This window comes from Erpetoichthys calabaricus, chromosome 2 (assembly GCF_900747795.2).
Source record: "Erpetoichthys calabaricus chromosome 2, fErpCal1.3, whole genome shotgun sequence".
In the NCBI taxonomy this organism is placed as follows: domain Eukaryota; kingdom Metazoa; phylum Chordata; class Cladistia; order Polypteriformes; family Polypteridae; genus Erpetoichthys; species Erpetoichthys calabaricus.
The window spans coordinates 268,264,532-268,283,546 of NC_041395.2; the positions used below are offsets into that span (position 1 = coordinate 268,264,532).

General features: G+C 37.2%; 1 protein-coding gene across 5 annotated transcripts in view; it reads left to right on the top strand.

Moving 5' to 3' along the window:
• The window catches only part of sec31b (SEC31 homolog B, COPII coat complex component), a 122,401-nt gene that overhangs the window by 61,223 nt on the left and 42,163 nt on the right, over positions 1–19,015 (top strand). For 3 of the 5 annotated variants that reach the window (XM_028795505.2, XM_028795508.2, XM_051922926.1), the window contains exons 18-21: positions 5,042–5,215; positions 5,486–5,644; positions 5,766–5,976; positions 11,077–11,463. In XM_028795505.2, coding sequence (XP_028651338.2) covers positions 5,042–5,215; positions 5,486–5,644; positions 5,766–5,976; positions 11,077–11,463 — 931 coding nt within the window. Of the gene's footprint in view, positions 1–5,041; positions 5,216–5,485; positions 5,645–5,765; positions 5,977–11,076; positions 11,464–11,844; positions 11,894–19,015 lie in introns of all 5 variants that reach the window. The other 2 variants (XM_028795509.2, XM_028795507.2) reach the window with 2 other exon arrangements.

Below are 19,015 nucleotides of genomic sequence, written 5' to 3' on the forward strand. Positions count from 1 at the left end.
ATACCATCACTTCCAGGACTTCTTGTTTTTCTTTACGCTGAAGATAGTTCTTAATGACTTTGGCTGTATGTTTGGGGTCGTTGTCCTCTTGCAGAATAAATTTGGGGCCAATCACATGCTTCCTTGATGGTATTGCATGATGGATAAGTATCTGCCAGTATTTCTCAGCATTGAGAACACCATTAATCCTGACCAAATCTCCAACTCCATTTGCAGAAATGCAGCCCCAAATGTTCAAAGAACCTCCACCATGCTTCACTGTTGCCTGCAGACACTCATTATTGTACCGCTCTCCAGCCCTTCGACAAACAAACTGCCTTCTGCTACAGCCAAATATTTCAAATTTTGACTCATCAGTCCAGAGCACCTGCTGCCATTTTTCTGCACCCCAGTTCCTATGTTTTCGTGTATACTTGAGTCGCTGCAACTCTTCCATGAAGACCACTTCTGCCCAGACGTCTCCGGACAGTAGATGGGTATACCTGGATCCCACTGGTTTCTGCTAGTTCTGAGCTGATGGCACTGCTGGACATCTTCCGATTTTGAAGGGTAATAAGCTTGATGCGTCTTTCATCTGCTGCACTAAGTTTCCTTGGCCGACCACTGCGTCTACGATCCTCAACGTTGCCCGTTTCTTTCTGCTTCTTGAAAAGAGCTTGAACAACACATCTTGAAACCCCAGTCTGCTTTGAAATCTTTTGTCTGGGAGAGACCTTGCTGATGCAGTATAACTACCTTATGTCTTGTTGCTGTGCTCAATCTTGCTGTGACATGAAACTGTCTTCCACAACCTCACCTTGGTAGCAGAGTTTGGCTGTTCCTCACCCAGTTTTAAGCCTCCTACACAGCTGTTTCTGTTTCAGTTAATGACTGTGTTTCAACCTATGTGTGACATTGATGATCATTAGCACCTGTTTGGTAGAATTGGTTGATCATACACTTGACTATAATCCTACAAAATCCCTGACTTTGTGCAAGTGTACCTGAAAAGCCAAGCAAAATGACACCTTTTATTGGCTAACTAAAAAGATTACAATATGCAAGCTTTCGAGGCAACTCAGGCCCCTTCTTCAGGCAAGATGTTACATCTTGCCTGAAGAAGGGGCCTGAGTTGCCTCGAAAGCTTGCATATTGTAACCTTTTTAGTTAGCCAATAAAAGGTGTCATTTTGCTTGGCTTTTCTCTACATTCATAATGGCTAACACGGTACAGCACCCTAGTACTGCAAGTGTACCTATAAGAATTGATGCTGGTTTGAAGGCAAAAGATAGTAACACCAAATATTGATTTGATTTAGATTTTTCTTTTGTTCGCTCACTTTGCATTTTGTAAATTGATAACAATAAACAATCAATATTTATATTTCTGAAAGCATTCTTTGTTTACAGCATTTTTTCACACCTGCCTAAAACTTTTGCACAGTACTGTATACTGGACTGACACCTTTATAAGTTTCATTCCAGTATATAACCCTTACAATACTTGCTTTGTTAAGTTAGGCTGCATTTAGTAATTTTATTAATCTTGCACCACCCCAAGTGGTTTTCATATGCGTCAAGTAGAGCATTAGTTCACACCAACAACACAAGCTTTAAAACATACTTAATATGCTTACTTTAAAGCAGTACAGCACTTAATTTCACAAAACATGTCACCTGCATTTCAAATGCATATCAACAACAACAAAACAAAAGTTGCAAAAGCTTTACTATATTTTTTGCAGTGTATTTTGCAAGGAAGTAGTACTTATTGTCAGTTCTAGATCGGGTGAACTTTTCATATGTACAAAATCACACAAAAGGGATTTTAGAGAGTAAATTCAGTGTCTAGGGTAATAGATTACAAATAATTCAGAAGTGGAATGCTTGCCTATAGTAATATGGTCTGAAATTGTCCCGAAATTGTATGAATGTGGGAGTGTGCCTTGCAGTCAACTGGCTCAATGTCTAGGCTTTGGTTGAGCCATCCAATTGATTGGGCCAGGATAAATTTTGTTTCCTATACTAGAGTAATAAATAGGTTAACTTGATTGTATGCAGTATGATTAACTTTCAAAATAGCATAATTGTGCAGGTAACAAGCATGAGTACAGTATGTGCATGAAAATGCTGTCTGATGGATTGGCATTCTTTGCATGGTTATAAACTCTTGTGGATTCATTGAAACATTGTAAATATACGGGTTTTAGAGAAAAGGGCATTCATTTTTCTTTCTTTCTAAATTCTGGGTAATTATGTATGTATGGATTTGGACATTTGCATTAGAGTAGTTTTGGAGAAAGTAAAGTTTTGCTACTTACTGAGATATGTTGAATCAGCATGGAGTTCCTGACTCTTCAGTGCTTGCAAGGAGGAATCAGTGCATGAAAGAAGTTCTTGAATCTGTTTTTTGTTCATATTCATAAACGAGGCTCTCTTTCACTGAAGGGAAAAAGCTATACAAGCTATAATAGGACCATTTTGAGTGATATGTAGCCTGTAGTGTTCAGCTGAATTTGCTTTGCTGTGAGTTTAGAGAAACCATGGAAATATTCAGGAACTTCATCACACTCATTAAAATGCATTTAAGTAAATGGAAAAGGAGATCCTGAACTTAGTGTTGAGTGGTATAAAATGGTGTAATGTGTCCCTGATGGCTAGGGAAACACCTTCTAACTATACCACAGAGATTATTGTGGCAAAAACATAGCTTTAGCTATTTAGTAGCAGTGCCAAACATTTCGCTACTGTGCCTCACAGGGATAAAATAAATTGAAATATCAGAACAGTAAAGTTACTTGTAGACAGGAAGCATGAACGCATTAAGGCTTGACCTTCACAGATTCAATAGCAGGTATTCAACTCTCAAACCAAAAAGTACATCAACCCTTTTCTTACTTACTTACCACCTCTATTACCAAATTTGTGTAAAACGAAAGCACATGCATTTTTCACTCATTCCTGTTTACATCAACTGAACAGCTCTAATACTATTCACAGCATAGCCTGGCATATTACATACTTGTCACATATAGTACAAGTCCATACAAAAAGTCATTACCAACACATTTTCAGTTTTCTTCTGCATGTGTCTTTTGTGTTTAAATTTATTTGCAATTTATATGCTAATTTTAGGCCGCTACTAGGGCCAGCTTTATTTATTTTGGGGGCTGCCCCATCCAACACTAGCTGTTATTGTGGTGTCATGCTGATCTCGCAAAGCATCCTGGGGCAGTTGGGGGGGGGGAAAAGTCCAACTAAGGCATCTGCAGGGCAAATTTCCAGGACAATATTTAACAAACAAGGCCAACTGGTGAATCCGGCAGATTTATGATGAAAAATGTTTTTGCAAATTTTGTCAATCAACACTAGTAGCTACTAGCCAGTAATAGTGGAGATATGAAATAAATTTAGAAGGAATAGTACCAGGAGTAAGTACTTACTGGGGAGAGACTGGTATGGGTGGTTTTTGGGTATAAGGAGAGAAAGGTAGGTAATGATTATGTGATAAGGTGCACTAGGTAATGCCATATAATAATAATAATAATAATACATTTTATTTATATAGCGCCTTTCCCATGCTCAAGGCACTTACAGAATAAATAAAGAACGGCAGAATATACAGTATATAGCATTGTACAAACCAGATAAATAAACAAAGAAGATTAAGACAGTAAATTCTGAAAAAAAAAACAGACAACATAATTAATGGTCTCGCACACACATACAGGTTACATGAGCATCTTGACAGAGAAGTAAACTGAGAGAAAGGTAATAAAGTCAAGTAGAGCTAAAAGCCTTCCTGAACAGATGAGTTTTGAGTTGTTTTTTAAAAGAATTCATGGAGTCAGCTGACCTGATTAATTTTGGTAGGTCATTCCAGAGTCTGGACGCTATACAGCTGAAGGCCCTGTCACCCATGGAGTGTAGATTAGTGACGGGCACAACAAGATTACCAGAATCAGAGGACCTTAGTGGGCGGGCAGGCACATAGTGATGGAGAAGGTCACTGATGTAGTTTGGCGCGAGGTTATTTAAAGCTTTGTAGGTTATTAGTAGGATTTTATATTCGATTCTGTAGGACACGGAGCCAGTGAAGGCGGAGCAGGATGGGTGTGATGTGCTCGCTGCTGCTGGCTCGAGTAAGGACTCTTGCAGCTGAGTTTTGAATAAGCTGGAGCTGTGATATAAGATTAGAAGGGGCACCTGCCAGTAGGGAATTACAATAATCGATGCGGGATGTGATAAAAGCATGGACAAGTTTCTCAGCATTAGAGAAGGAGAGGAAGGAGCGAACACGGGATATGTTACGGAGGTGAAAGTAAGAAAGTTTCTTAATGTGATTTATGTGGGCGGAATAAGTGAGGGAGGAATCAAAAATGACACCAAGATTTTTTACAGTAGAGGCAGGTCTGATGAGATCACTGCCAAGATGGACTGGGAAGGAGCTCATTTTATTAAGTTGCATTTTAGTCCCAATTTGCAGGAGTTCAGTTTTATTGCAATTTAATTTTAAAGAGTTCTGCTCCATCCAGGTTTCAATTTCACTAAGGCAGGTTGTGAGCTGAGAAAGCTCTGATGAAGTTCCACTTTTAACATTGAAGTAGAGCTGAGTATCATCTGCATAAAAATGATAACCCAATCCATAACTACGGATAATATGGCCAAGGGGAAGCATATAAATAGAGAAAAGCAGAGGACCGAGGACAGAGCCCTGAGGGACTCCTTGTGTGACTGGCGCTGAGCTGGATCTGCTGTTGCCAAGACTAACAAACTCTTGCCTATCAGTCAGATAGGACTTGAACCACTGGAGGGCAGTGCCAGAGATACCCAGCATGTTCTCCATTCATATGAAGGGTGTTGAACTAGTTGAAGCTTTATGATTTTTAATAAAATCCATTTAAAATTTCCTGTAGTATGAATGAGTGATGCTGACACATTTTTAGAATATGCCATGCTACTCCTCATAGTAGCTTAAAAATGTCATCTTTAAGTATTTGTACTAGTTCTGCTGACTCTACTTACATACTTAAAACATATTCCTTCCCCTGTTTAATTTGCAGGGTGTGGTAGAGATGATGACAATTTTGCGCAAGTCTATAGAAAAGCTTCAAGGTAGTGATGTACCATTTCAAGGTCCAGTTCTTGCAGAGAAATTGACTCGGTATGCTCATCTTCTAGCAGCTCAGGGTAATCTTGCAGCAGCCTTGACCTTCCTGCCTGCAGACTCAAGTTTAGTAAGTAAAAATTATAGTTTCAGAATTTTCATTATACTGTACTAATGACATCATTGACTTCATTGATTAATTGCACCTTTAAAGATTATGATTAGCCTAATTCTATAAATTTGGATATGCTAATACTGTAAATGTTTTAGTCCAGTTTTAGTTTGTACTTTGGTTATGTGCAGTTAGTATTTTGTATTTTTCCTACCTATTTTAAAATATTGTATATTTGATTTTGTAGCTTAAATTATTCAGCTTTGACAAAAAGTATTTTTTCCACAGATCTCTATAAGGCAGTTGAGGGACAGGCTTTTTTATGCTCAGGGAGAGGCATTTGCAGGACAGCAGCCACCTCCTTTCCCTTATAACAGAATCAATGTTACTGCAGTTAAACAGCCTGTAGATCCCACACAGAATAGAAATCCAAAGACCAATATGCCGGTAAGATTTTTTTTAAGACTTCAAAACAGTTTATATGCCTTTGTAAGCAATTTTAAATAGCCATATATAATAAAAAAACTAATATTGAAATTAAATTTTTTATGTTTGTTTAAATATTAAGGTGTCATTTCAGCCAACACCGATTTCTCTGGTGCCTGCTACCAGCCAGCCTTCACACCCTAAAGGTTTTAGTCAACAGTCAGTACAGTCCCCTGTGGTACAGACTTTTCCACCAGTTGGAATACCTTCTGCTCCCCAGAGAGCTCCATCTGGCATGTATATAAAGCCTACAGCTTGCCCTACGTATCCACAACCTCCAGTGTCTGTTTCAGGTAACATTTTTTGCTGTTCTTAACTTTATTCTAACATTTAGGTAATACTTTAGTGGGAGTTCAGAGTGATGCTTTTAGATAGGTGCAGAATTGGCTCAGATACAGGAAGCAGAAGGTGATGGTGCGCAGAACCTTATCAGAATTGGCCGATGTTAAAAGTAGTGTTCCACAGAGGTCTGCGCTAGGGCTGCTGCTATTTTTAATATACAGTATATAAATGATTTAGATTGGAATATATGTAACAAGCTGGTTAAGTTTGCTGATGATACCAAGATAGGTGGATTAGCAGATAATATGGAATCCATTATATCATTACAGAAGGACTTGGATAGCATACAGGCTTGGGCAGATTTCTGGCAGATTAAATTTAATGTCAGTAAATGTAAAGTATTACACATAGGAAGTAAAAATGTTAGGTTTGAATACACAATAGGCAGTCTGAAAATCAAGAGTACACCTTATGAGAAGGACTTAGGAGTCGTAGTGGACTCTAAGCTGTCGACTTCCCAACAGTGTTCAGAAGCCATTAAGAAGGCAAACAGAATTTTAGGTTAAATAGCATGATGTGTGGAATACAAGTCCATGGAGGTTATGCTCAAGCTTTATAACATCGTTGCATGGCTGCAATCGGGTCCTAATCTGGGATCCTGAGTTGGTTTGTCATGTGGTGGGTGCGGCAACACGCTGTATCAGCGCGTGCTTTTAACCTCTCCTCCTCTCTCCTTTCTAACACACTGGTGTGACCTCATTTGGAGTACTGTGTGCAGTTTTGGTCTCCAGGCTACAAAAGGACATAGTGGTGCTAGAAAAAGTCCAGAGAAGAGCAACTGGGCTGATTCCAGGGCTCTATGGGATGAATTATGAGGAAAGATTAAAAGAGCTAAGCCTTCTCAGTTTAAGCAATTAAGAGATTAAGAGGTGACATGATTGAAGTGTTTAAAATTATGAAGGGAATTAGTACAATGAGTTCATTAAGAACATTGGGACACAGTTGGAAACTTGTTAAGGGTAAATTTCCCACAAACATTAGGTAATTTTTCTTTACACGACGAATGATATACACTTGGAATAAGCTACCATGTAGTGTGGTAGACAGTAAGACTTTAGGGACTTTCAAAACTCGATTTGATGTTTTTTTGGAAAAAAAAATAAGTGGATAGGACTGGCAAGCTTTATTGGGCTCAATGGCCTGTTCTCGTCTAGATTGTTCTAGTGTTCTAATTAGTGAGAACAAAAATGTGCATCTTTTTAATGCAAGCACTGAATTCCTTTAAATAATTGAGTTGATAGTTTTGCAACTTGTTACCATAGCAATTATATCGTCATTTTCAACATATTGTACTGATAAATCTGCCTCAGCACTGCATACAGTGGTGTGAAAAACTATTTGCCCCCTTCCTGATTTCTTATTCTTTTGCATGTTTGTCACACAAAATGTTTCTGATCATCAAACACATTTAACCATTAGTCAAATATAACACAAGTAAACACAAAATGCAGTTTTTAAATGATGGTTTTTATTATTTAGGGAGAAAAAAAATCCAAACCTACATGGCCCTGTGTGAAAAAGTAATTGCCCCCTTGTTAAAAAATAACCTAACTGTGGTGTATCACACCTGAGTTCAATTTCCGTAGCCACCCCCAGGCCTGATTACTGCCACACCTGTTTCAATCAAGAAATCACGTAAATAGGAGCTGCCTGACACAGAGAAGTAGACCAAAAGCACCTCAAAAGCTAGACATCATGCCAAGATCCAAAGAAATTCAGGAACAAATGAGAACAGAAGTAATTGAGATCTATCAGTCTGGTAAAGGTTATAAAGCCATTTCTAAAGCTTTGGGACTCCAGCGAAACACAGTGAGAGCCATTATCCACAAATGGCAAAAACATGGAACAGTGGTGAACCTTCCCAGGAGTGGCCGGCCGACCAAAATTACCCCAAGAGCGCAGAGACGACTCATCCGAGAGGTCACAAAAGACCCCAGGACAACGTCTAAAGAACTGCAGGCCTCACTTGCCTCAATTAAGGTCAGTGTTCACGACTCCACCATAAGAAAGAGACTGGGCAAAAACGGCCTGCATGGCAGATTTCCAAGACGCAAACCACTGTTAAGCAAAAAGAACATTAGGGCTCGTCTCAATTTTGCTAAGAAACATCTCAATGATTGCCAAGACTTTTGGGAAAATACCTTGTGGACTGATGAGTCAAAAGTTGAACTTTTTGGAAGGCAAATGTCCCGTTACATCTGGCGTAAAAGGAACACAGCATTTCAGAAAAAGAACATCATACCAACAGTAAAATATGGTGGTGGTAGTGTGATGGTCTGGGGTTGTTTTGCTGCTTCAGGACCTGGAAGGCTTGCTGTGATAGATGGAACCATGAATTCTACTGTCTACCAAAAAATCCTGAAGGAGAATGTCCGGCCATCTGTTCGTCAACTCAAGCTGAAGCGATCTTGGGTGCTGCAACAGGACAATGACCCAAAACACACCAGCAAATCCACCTCTGAATGGCTGAAGAAAAACAAAATGAAGACTTTGGAGTGGCCTAGTCAAAGTCCTGACCTGAATCCAATTGAGATGCTATGGCATGACCTTAAAAAGGCGGTTCATGCTAGAAAACCCTCAAATAAAGCTGAATTACAACAATTTTGCAAAGATGAGTGGGCCAAAATTCCTCCAGAGCGCTGTAAAAGACTCATTGCAAGTTATCGCAAACGCTTGATTGCAGTTATTGCTGCTAAGGGGTGGCCCAACCAGTTATTAGGTTCAGGGGGCAATTACTTTTTCACACAGGGCCATGTAGGTTTGGATTTTTTTTTCTCCCTAAATAATAAAAACCACCATTTACAAACTGCATTTTGTGTTTACTTGTGTTATATTTGACTAATGGTTAAATGTGTTTGATGATCAGAAACATTTTGTGTGACAAACATGCAAAAGAATAAGAAATCAGGAAGGGGGCAAATAGTTTTTCACACCACTGTATGTTTATCTGTGCTTACACATTAAGGTCAACAGCTTGTGTCGTTAATGCTTAAAAGTTGATTTTACAAACATAATTTTACCTTCCGAGTATTTCTTTGGGCACTTTCGTATTTTCCACTAACATTTAATATTAGATTTTGTAATATGCATGGGGCTTAAAATTTTTGGAACTAGATTCATAAAAATATTCACTGATGGTTGCACTGTTTCATTAAAGCAGCAACTTGTGCTTCTAAAACTAAAACATTTTAACCAGTTCTATTTCTTACAATTACCAGTGGCAGGATAGGCTATTAACCAATTGTCAACAACCTCCTTTCAGTATTTGAGAAGGAATTGATGTTGGTTAAGACTAAGGCAGACACAGGTCTTTTAGAATGAGGTATTAAAAATAAATAGCAGAAGGACTGATAGACGGTATTCTTGAAAGAGATGAAGGGTCAATCTTGCACTACCCAATGAATTCAGAAAGTGTGGATTTATCCAAGTTGTTTTACTGGAAGCCCTAAATTTAATGGTAGTTCTAATAAAAATTGTCCATTTGGAAACTCTCATTTCCCATCTGTTTGATAGCATGTAATGCAGATCTGAACCAACAGTTCTGCCCTAGGGGAGAAAATATCCAGTACTATTACAGTATAAAGGAGATCTCATGCACATGTGCAAGTACTGTTCATACTTTCCAGTTTATATCCACAGTGTCTGAAGTACTGCATCAGTGACAATCCATGTTTGTAACCAAAAAGCAGGGTCTGGCATGTTTATTGCGGAGAATGACTGCGTACCTTCTTTGTTGTTTTTGAGGTAATTATCATTGCTTGATTTGGTTATTTACGGTCAGTAATCTGTAGTACAATTCTTTCCTTCATTTATATTACACTCTCTTTTTTCTTATGGCTGTGTTATGACAATTTTGTGAGCTTCACGAAAATATAGCTTTCTGACATGTTGGGCTGTTGTCTGACAGTGATTTGAAATGTTCTAACATTTGATAACAAAAATCAAGTATATCCCATAGGCTGAATACCTACTGTACAGTTATTCATGATGTGTGCTTTTTCTATACTGAGGTGTAAATGCATCTATATTTTTTATTGTGTTCAGTAACAAGCAGATTGCATTTCAGTAGTTCTCCTCAAGGTGTCCCTATAAGCATCCCTTATTCTCTGTGATGATTTCATGATAAACGCATACATAAGACTAATTATTTAACTTGGAAGTAGTTAAAAGTTACCAGTACAAAGAGTAAAAGATTATAGAGTTGCAGGAAATTTAATTTATCACTTAGTTATATATTGCATCAATGCCAAATTTACTCTTTTGGGGGGCGGGGATCAACTCAAAGTGACTTATATCTCTTTCACTTGGTGACAGAAAGTAAATCAACTCTAAATTCAAGTTTATCTCACACTTAATATTTACTTCATACTTCACCATAAGAAAAAAACAACAAAATTAATGAGTTTAAAATCTAATTTTAATAATAATGTTTACTTATATGTATATTGATCATCCAGAGAGAAATTCACAGTACAAGAGTGGATTTAAGCAAAGTGGAAGCACCCTACAGAATATGAGGATTCTGACTTTTTTCCCCTAATTCAGGTTTTATTTATTTAGCAAGAGTGTGTTCTCACATTATCCTCAGTATTAGCTTAATCAAAATAAGGGTTGCTGGGTATTAACAACATTTCAGCCAGAGCTCTTTGCAGCTGCCTACTCTTACTTGAGCTTTTATACAAAAATCCCATTGGACTCCACATCCCTTCCAAGGTGCAGGAGGAGCTCTTATGAAGGTGAGAGTTGCATTCATATTGAACAGAGGCATTTGCTAGTTATTCCCTGCACACGCTCAACACACTGAACCAATTTAAACTAAAGAATTTGCATCGAAGGAAAATATAATAATAAGTGTACTAAATTGACGTATAAAGGCACTGATGTTTTAAATGTGACACATTATACTACCTCTTAGTAAGAATTAGCAGTTTTCAGCTACGTTTGATCAGACCTTAAAAAGAACCAGGAAAATTATATGGCTTAGGTGTGGAGAACCACATTCAATCAAGATTTGTTTTCCATTTAAGCTGTTGTGCAATTTTATTTTGCAGGACTACCTCAGCCACCACCTTTCAACCAGCCTGGAGTTTTTCCAAGTGGACAACCAACCATTCCTGCTCAGCATCCATTAATGCCATCTGCTGTGCCTACAGCTCCCTCGGGTAGCCTCATAGGATTGCCTAGCTCCAGTTTATCTGGACCAAGCTTCAATCCCCCATCATCTCTTCCTTCTTATCAGTTGTCTGGCCCTACGTTTCATTCACCCCAACTCCCTTGCACACAGCCTGTTTTCCCAGGAAGTATCCACACCCCTGTCTCCATGGCAGCATCAGAGCCATCAGTCACTTATCCAGTTGGACCTGGCTTCCCACATGGTGGCCCTGGAGCTCCTGCTGCAAGTCCATTAGTACCAGCAACTCTTCCTCCACCACCTACAGGTACTCTGGGGTTGTGATTGATCTTGATTTCCGTTAATCTTTTTCAGAAAAGAAATCCTATTATACTTTAAAATTATTGCAAAAAGAGGAGTATCTTTGTTATGTCGCAGTATGATAATTTAGCATTTAGTTTCCCTGACTTATAACACTGCAACGTAGTCAACACTAGATTCATTATGTCATTTTATTTTCTTTTAAAACAACTGAAGGTAATTGTTTCGAAATGATATAGCTTTTGTTTGAGTTTAAATTTGCTTAATTTAAAAGGGGATAAAGATGCCTGGTACTTGCAGCAATTTTGTACTTTTTAATTTATACTTACTTTATTCAATGTAACAAAGAAAAACTATTTTTGTGAGATGTACAGTAATTTCTCAACAGAGTAGTGGGGCATGATGAAGTGAAGAACAAACAAAAATATGTTGAACCCGTAAGTATTACCAATTTGCAGTGTTTTTCATTTAATTTTAGACCAAATGCTTTACACAAGGAGTCTACATGTTCTCTTTGTGGATTTATGGGTCTCCTCTTAGCCTTCTTGTTTCAACAAAAAAGAAATTGTCAGGTCATTTTGCGGTTCTTAATTGTCCTGCTCTGTCTGTGTATATTTATTTTGCTGTCTTTGCTTTGTTTTGGAAATGGCGCTGTACCCAGATTGTGGTTCTACCTTAAGCCTTTTTCTTTGGTTTCAGCTTTGGTTTCCTGCATTGCTAGTTTAAATAAACTGGTCAGAAAGCAAATTAAAATTTTTGAAAAGGGTTTATGCAAATATAAATTTTGCGTTTGTTAACAGTGAAATCATTTTATGCAGAAATTAAGTCTGGAGGCAGAAGGCACAAAATTAAGATTTGAAAGAGAAATGTTATTTTTGAGCCATCTGTGTGGCATGCAGTTTTGCAAAGAAAAGAACACAGCCCCTACAGGGGTGTTTAAAAATGCAGTGTCTACAACTAATTACTAATAGATGTAATCTGAGAACCATTTTCAGCTATTGGTAAAGCAGCGTGGACTAAAATGGTTACTTAAATTGTTATTCCTCCACCTGTTAACATCACTCATTTATTTTGAGATCAATATTAACCAATTAAGGCAATAGCAATACTCCTGGTTATTTCAAGTATTTAAAAAAAACTGTACTTGTTCTAGGGCAGTACCATAAGTAAAATTTTCACTGTATTTAAATGAAGTAAAATTCTTTCTCTTTACTTGTTTATGTTTTTAATTGTTTCATATGTAATATTTATAGCAGCATTGTTGATCTGTCTTTTCCTGTTATTTGAATATATTTGTTAAATATTCTGCCTTCATTTTTAACGCTTCTATCTTTTCCAAATGTTTCATTTTATTTTCATATTTATTACAAAAACATTTCAGAAGAACAAATGGCTAAATAGAATAAATTTTTTTACTTCCCTGAATGCTTGTTTAATTTCTAAATCATTCTAGACACACTGAATTGCTTTTCTGTGTTAAAAAGAAAAAAGTCATGTATTCTCTAATATTAATACATTAATTTAGAGGAGAAGTTTCAAAGTAATTTAAATGTGCAAGATTAATATTTCTTATTTGCTGTCAGGCTTCTTTCATATTGAATTTACTCCTTCATCACCACATTAAAAAATGTTTTTCTAACCAAGCAAAAAAGGAAATCTTCCTTCTATGGTTAAAAACCAAAGTTATCCTGGATGACTTCTTTGCCAAACAGGTGGTTCTTGCCATCCATTCTTTGTATTTTCATAAAAGGCAATGTTTTTTGTTGTTCTTGACTAGCCATCCAAGTTTTTCTGGTTTTCTCTCTTTCTGCTTCATCATCTCCTTTTTTGAAGGATTTTTTTTCTACCGCTTCAGCTTTCATGCTGTCATATTCCGGACACCATACTTAAATAGTAAAAGCCAAGTACATTGGTAATCCTATACCGTATGCAGAAGACCTTTACCTTTTGATCTCAAAAATTTTGTGTTCTTAGTCAACCTACTTGATCTTGTCTAAGTCAAAAGCAAGATATGGTAGCTTAACATTTGTTTGTATTGCAAGTTTATGATGTGTAGTTAAAGTAGTGGTTCCCAATCAAGGCATAGTTGTTGGTTTTCTTCTTCATGTGTCTATTTATATTTTAATGGAACTTTTAATTTAATAAGATATGTTGCTGCTTCAGTGCCTGAAATTTCTACCTAAGCATATTTTACTTTTTAAAGAAATTGAGTAAGATGATGTCTGTTTTTTAGATTATAATTTTTATTATAAAGCATTTGCTTCATTATAAACATACACAAATACAAATAGTAGCAATATTATTCATTGCCAACTATGCAGAACAAGGAAGCAAATAAGAGCCCAGAACTTTAACAAGCAAATTTAATGTATTTTAAAGTTAAAAATACACATATACACAGTGGAGACTAAAGCAAAGCTACTATATAAATATTATTAGAAAATTAAAGCAAACACAACCTTATGTTTGTAAAACTACAAAAAGAAAGGTAAAACAGGCCATCTTGTTAAGTGATTAAACCAGTTAACAGAAGAACTTACCTCTCTAGTTAATACATTATTTGGGGGTAAAAAGACAGCAGTAAAAGAAGGCCCTCAGGGCAAATATTAAAAAATGTTAAATTATATAGAGCAAACAAATAAGTAATATTTGAAAAAATAAATATTTTGTTACCAAAATGTATTACTTGAGTTGATTCATGCGTAAGAACTGTATTTTCAATTTAATATATTCTAACCACTCAGAGAACACTTTTATTTTTAAGTTGCCAAATACTATATAGTCTGTCTTAGGGAATCCATTCCCGGGAATTTGGGAATCCTGCATTTCATTCCCGGGAATCCCGGGCTCCCGGGGATGACACAGTGCACGGGCATCTCACATGTGAACGGTTTTAGAACGACCAACACTTACATTGCAGTAGTTTTATTAAAAATGTTGACACAAATAAAAGACTAACCTTATCTACAAGCAGTTCATGCTGTCATATAAGTACATGTATCTTTAGTTGCGATAATAAGAGCATAGAAAGCACAACGTCCTGCTGCTTTGCAGCAAGGAGACTGTGGAAGATTGTGGGTTCGCTTCCCGTTTCCTCCCTGTGTGGATAGCGCTTTGAGTACTGAGAAAAGCGCTATATAAATGTAATGAATTATTATTATTATTATTATTATTAACATGTCCAGCGTGCAGTCATCCAGGCAAAAATGCACTTTTGTGCAGAAGTATGCCAGCCGCTGAGAAAGCACACTGTGCCTCCACTGAAGTAGGCGGCACAATCATCAGATACTGATACACTTGTTCTAAACAACGCCCGCGCTTGCTGTTGCTTTGAAACACTGCCATTTCAGCTTTTACAGATGCATCCAGTTTCTTGTCATCATTCTGTGATGGCAAGTTTCTTGGCACAGATAATGCGGATGCAGCAGACTGACGTATTGCAATTTCAAGTTGCTGTTCAAAGCTGTTGTTTGATGAAGTGCAAGCTGCAGCAATGGCGCCACCTTAATTATTTTCAACTATAACTGTTATTTCTTGTTGGTTATTAAATGTTTTTCTTTTCTGATTATAGTTCAGCAATAGATTAAAAAAGAAAGGTTATGGTAGCCACATGAAAAAGCTCATGAAGAGGATTGTTATTATTTCTACTTTATCCAGCCTGTTTTATATTATTTTGTCTCTCTTTAAAATAGATGCTGCCCTATTGCTTTCTTTAATTACATTGTATTAGTTTAAGGAGTGGTTAGGGTTAGGAAGTAGTTAAATCCTTCGTTTATTCATATGATGAGCTCTGCTATCTCCTTTACCAAACTGAACCTTCATTTATTTCAGACATGACTGCCCTCCTTGTAAAACAAGGTCAGGACTGTTCTAATTATCACTCAGTTTCTCTGATAAGTGCTGATATGAAACTTCTGGAAATGTTTCTTGTACAGTGTTCACAGATGATCATTCACAAATCATCCCAATAAGATGCATTTCATTTGTTTGTGTCTTGCAGCAGATTGCATTTGTTGTCTTCTATGTATTAAAGGTATAGCCCCCCACCTTTTTTCACCAGCAATTGTATTGTAATTTGATGCAAGTAAATCTTTTGATTGCTTGAACTGGCATTTTCTCGAATAGCTTTTGAACTCACTATTCTTGGTGAGGGTTGTGTTAACATGATTAGGTCATGACTTGATCACTGCTGTTGTTTGATGACTTCTTGTTACTTATTTTGATGTTCTTGTTCGTGTTTTTTTTTCTACATTTCAATTCACAAATGGATCCCAGGAAAATTTGCTACAATATATTTGCCCTTTGTCATGTTTCTCAGTCAGTGTATTTTTTCTAGTTGGCATAAAATGCATTTTTATATATATATTTTTGTATATGCACACAAACTGTGAATGCTTTTTAGTTATTGATCTAGCATTTTTCATCAACCAGATTAGCGTAAGCTTCCTTCCACATAAAGTATATGTTCGGTATCTTGGGAGTTTGAGTTCCCATTTTCAAATCAAAAGGAATGTGCTATATGATGAATGGAAAGACAGTGAATGTCCAAAGATACTTTCTGGTGACAAGCAAGCACATAAACCATGTGATTCGAAAAACTTACCCTAAATGTGTGGTGGGAATAGTAAAGGTAACATGTATCAATTGACGCTCCATTGCAGAGGTTATATTAGGTTCTTTCAGTCAGATCTTTCATTATTAACGTATATGCACCATTTCCCCTATTTTTGACGTGTTTAATTGTTTTTGTATTTATTTTATCCGCTCACAAAGAATTGATACTTTTCCATCACAACTTTGGGTCCTGGATAAGAAGTGCATCAGATTTACTGGTAATTGTTTTGGGCTTACTAACTAGTTTGGTTCTTATTATTATTGTTACCTCAAAATCAGCTAATGTTTAATAGTTAGGGTTTATTCTGTTTATAGCTGTTGTTATGGGAATACAGTCAACATTTGACACTGGCCTTGGTAAACCTACTTTTGTGTACCCTTAGTCAATACTAATATGCTGATAAAAACTCTGTATAAACTCATTTGCAATATGTTCTGAATTTAATTTTTATTTTATTTATAAATGCATTTAAGCTGTAAAATAAGCTCATAGTAATTTTTGTGTTGATTCAGCATCCTAATGACCTTCCTAATGCAGTACACAGTATAGGAATTAATCACATTTTAGTTTGGTTGTTCTTTGCTCAGTTTGATTCCTTCTGCCCCTGTTTCTGTCAGTTAATCAGTTTAGTTCAATAAACTCATTATAAATGTAGATCAGCAAATTGCAAATGCATTTTTCACAGCTACTTCGCTGGGCTTGCCAGTGAACTGGTCTGCTGTATTTTTTTCCTGAAAGTTCACCCTGTGGGCGATTTAGGCAAACATTTTTCCCCCCAATCCCCCATAATGCATTGTCAGGCCATCATGACATCATAGAGCTCTAGCAGCCAATGCTGGATGGGACCAGCCCCCTGACTAATATAACTCTGTTCTCTAACATCACAGGCTCACAGTCTGCCAGTACCTCTTCCTCTTCTAAGCCCTCCTGTACTCCTCCTGTTAGCGTACTGCAGTGGTTCTCAAAGGTTTTTGTTCACAGTACCCCTATACGTAAAGAATACAGACCACCATACTCCTCTAGATACTTTGTTGAATATGGGTTTCTAGATTCTAGAAGAAGCTGAAATTACATTATCCTTTGGAAAGATATTTCAGAGGAAAGGAAATCAAAATAAGGTACTAAATAAACATAAGAAAAGTTTTTTTGTTTTTTTTTTTTAAACATAGAATAACATTTTTTTATTTAAATATCGGCCGCTGCATAGCCTCATAGCCAAAAGAATAAAAAAAAAAGATTTTTGTTTACAGTTGGGTACAGTGTATACTTCTCTTTTGAGCAAGTATCTTAATTGCCTTGAAAGGTGGTTTGAAAATATTGTCAGCAGTGACTTTTCTCACATCGTTTGTTAAACCTCACAAGTAAGACCTTTCTCCGAATAGTTACTGTATGTAATATGTAATGGTTGGAAAACTCTGCTCTACCTATACCTAGAGCTCCTGGCATGCTAAAAAAGATCTCCGCAGCTGCGCTCTTACTTATAAACTGACAATGTGCATTACTTACTAGGTTATGTTGCGTTCTTTGCATAAATTAGTTAAGATACTGCAAGCTTGAACCATGGGCATGGGTAGTCATTACACTTCTGTTTTGTAGAATTTTGTCATTATATTAGGGCATTCAGCACTGTAAGCTGGCTGGCAGACTGGCGAGTTAAATACAGACATACTAGCGACTTATTTTGGTTATAGTGCCGCTGAAAAATAACTTACTTGGCACTTATGTGATATGACATTGATTTGATCCTCTTACAGAAACATGAGATTAAATAAAAGAGAGACCGTAATTTGTACCTTCGCAACTTTTCTCCAGCATTTTACCAGGACTGCCATGAAGCCCCCCTGTGTCCCCCCCCGACCCCCACTCCCCTGCTCCTATTCAGTTTATATAAATCAAGAAAATGAACACCAGTTCTATGTATTAACCATACCATACCATACCATACCATATTTATTTGTTGAGCACTTAAAAACACAGCATTACAACCGACCAAAGCGCTGTACAGTTAAAACAAACAGGACTAAAAACAAAATATTAAAGCAAACATTAAGAGAGAATTTGAACTTAAAACTAAAAACAGGTCAGAGGAACCAATAAAATAGAGAAAATAGCGAAAAACAAGTAGAAAATGAAACAAGTTAAGAATTAAAAGCCAATGTGAAGAAGTGCATTTTTAAGTGTGATTTGAATGTGGCAACTGAAGTGGCTTGCCTAACCACTAAGGGTAGGGAGTTCCAGAGCCTGGGTGCACTGATGGAGAAAGCCCTTTCACCACGAGCTTTGAAACGTGCCTTGGGAACGGTTAGAAGGAGCTGATCTGCGGATCTAAGAGCGCGAGGGGGATTGTATCGATGGAGCAAAACACTCAAGTAGGCGGGGGCTAGACCATTTAATGCCTTATAAGTTAGGAGGAGTATCTTAAAATCGATTCTGAATCTAACCGGCAGCCAATGTAAGGTTTTTACAATTGGAGTAATATGTTGGCCTCTGCCACTCCCTGTTAGAAGCCTTGCAGCCGCATTTTGAACCAGTTGTAGTCTAGAAAGAGTGGCTTTGCTGATACCATAAAGGCAGGAATTAGAGTAATCAAGCCGGGACGTAATAAATGCATGGATTACTGATTGCAGGAGATGGTTAGACAGAATAGGCTTGAGTTTGGCGATATGCCTGAGCTGGAAAAAACAGGATTTTACTGTGCTGTTGACTTGAGCATCCATTTTCAGGAACGAATCCATTTTGATTCCGAGATTAAAGATAGATGAAGTTACTGGAGTGGGAAGAGAGTCGAGGCCAAAAGATGGAATCTGTTTGTAGTCGGGACTAAAAACAATGACCTCGGCTTTTGAATCATTCAAGTGAAGGAAATTTACAGCCAGCCAATCCTTAATGTCAGATAGGCAGTCGAGGAGAGGTTTGGTGGAGTCAGTTGGCTTAAGGGAAAAAT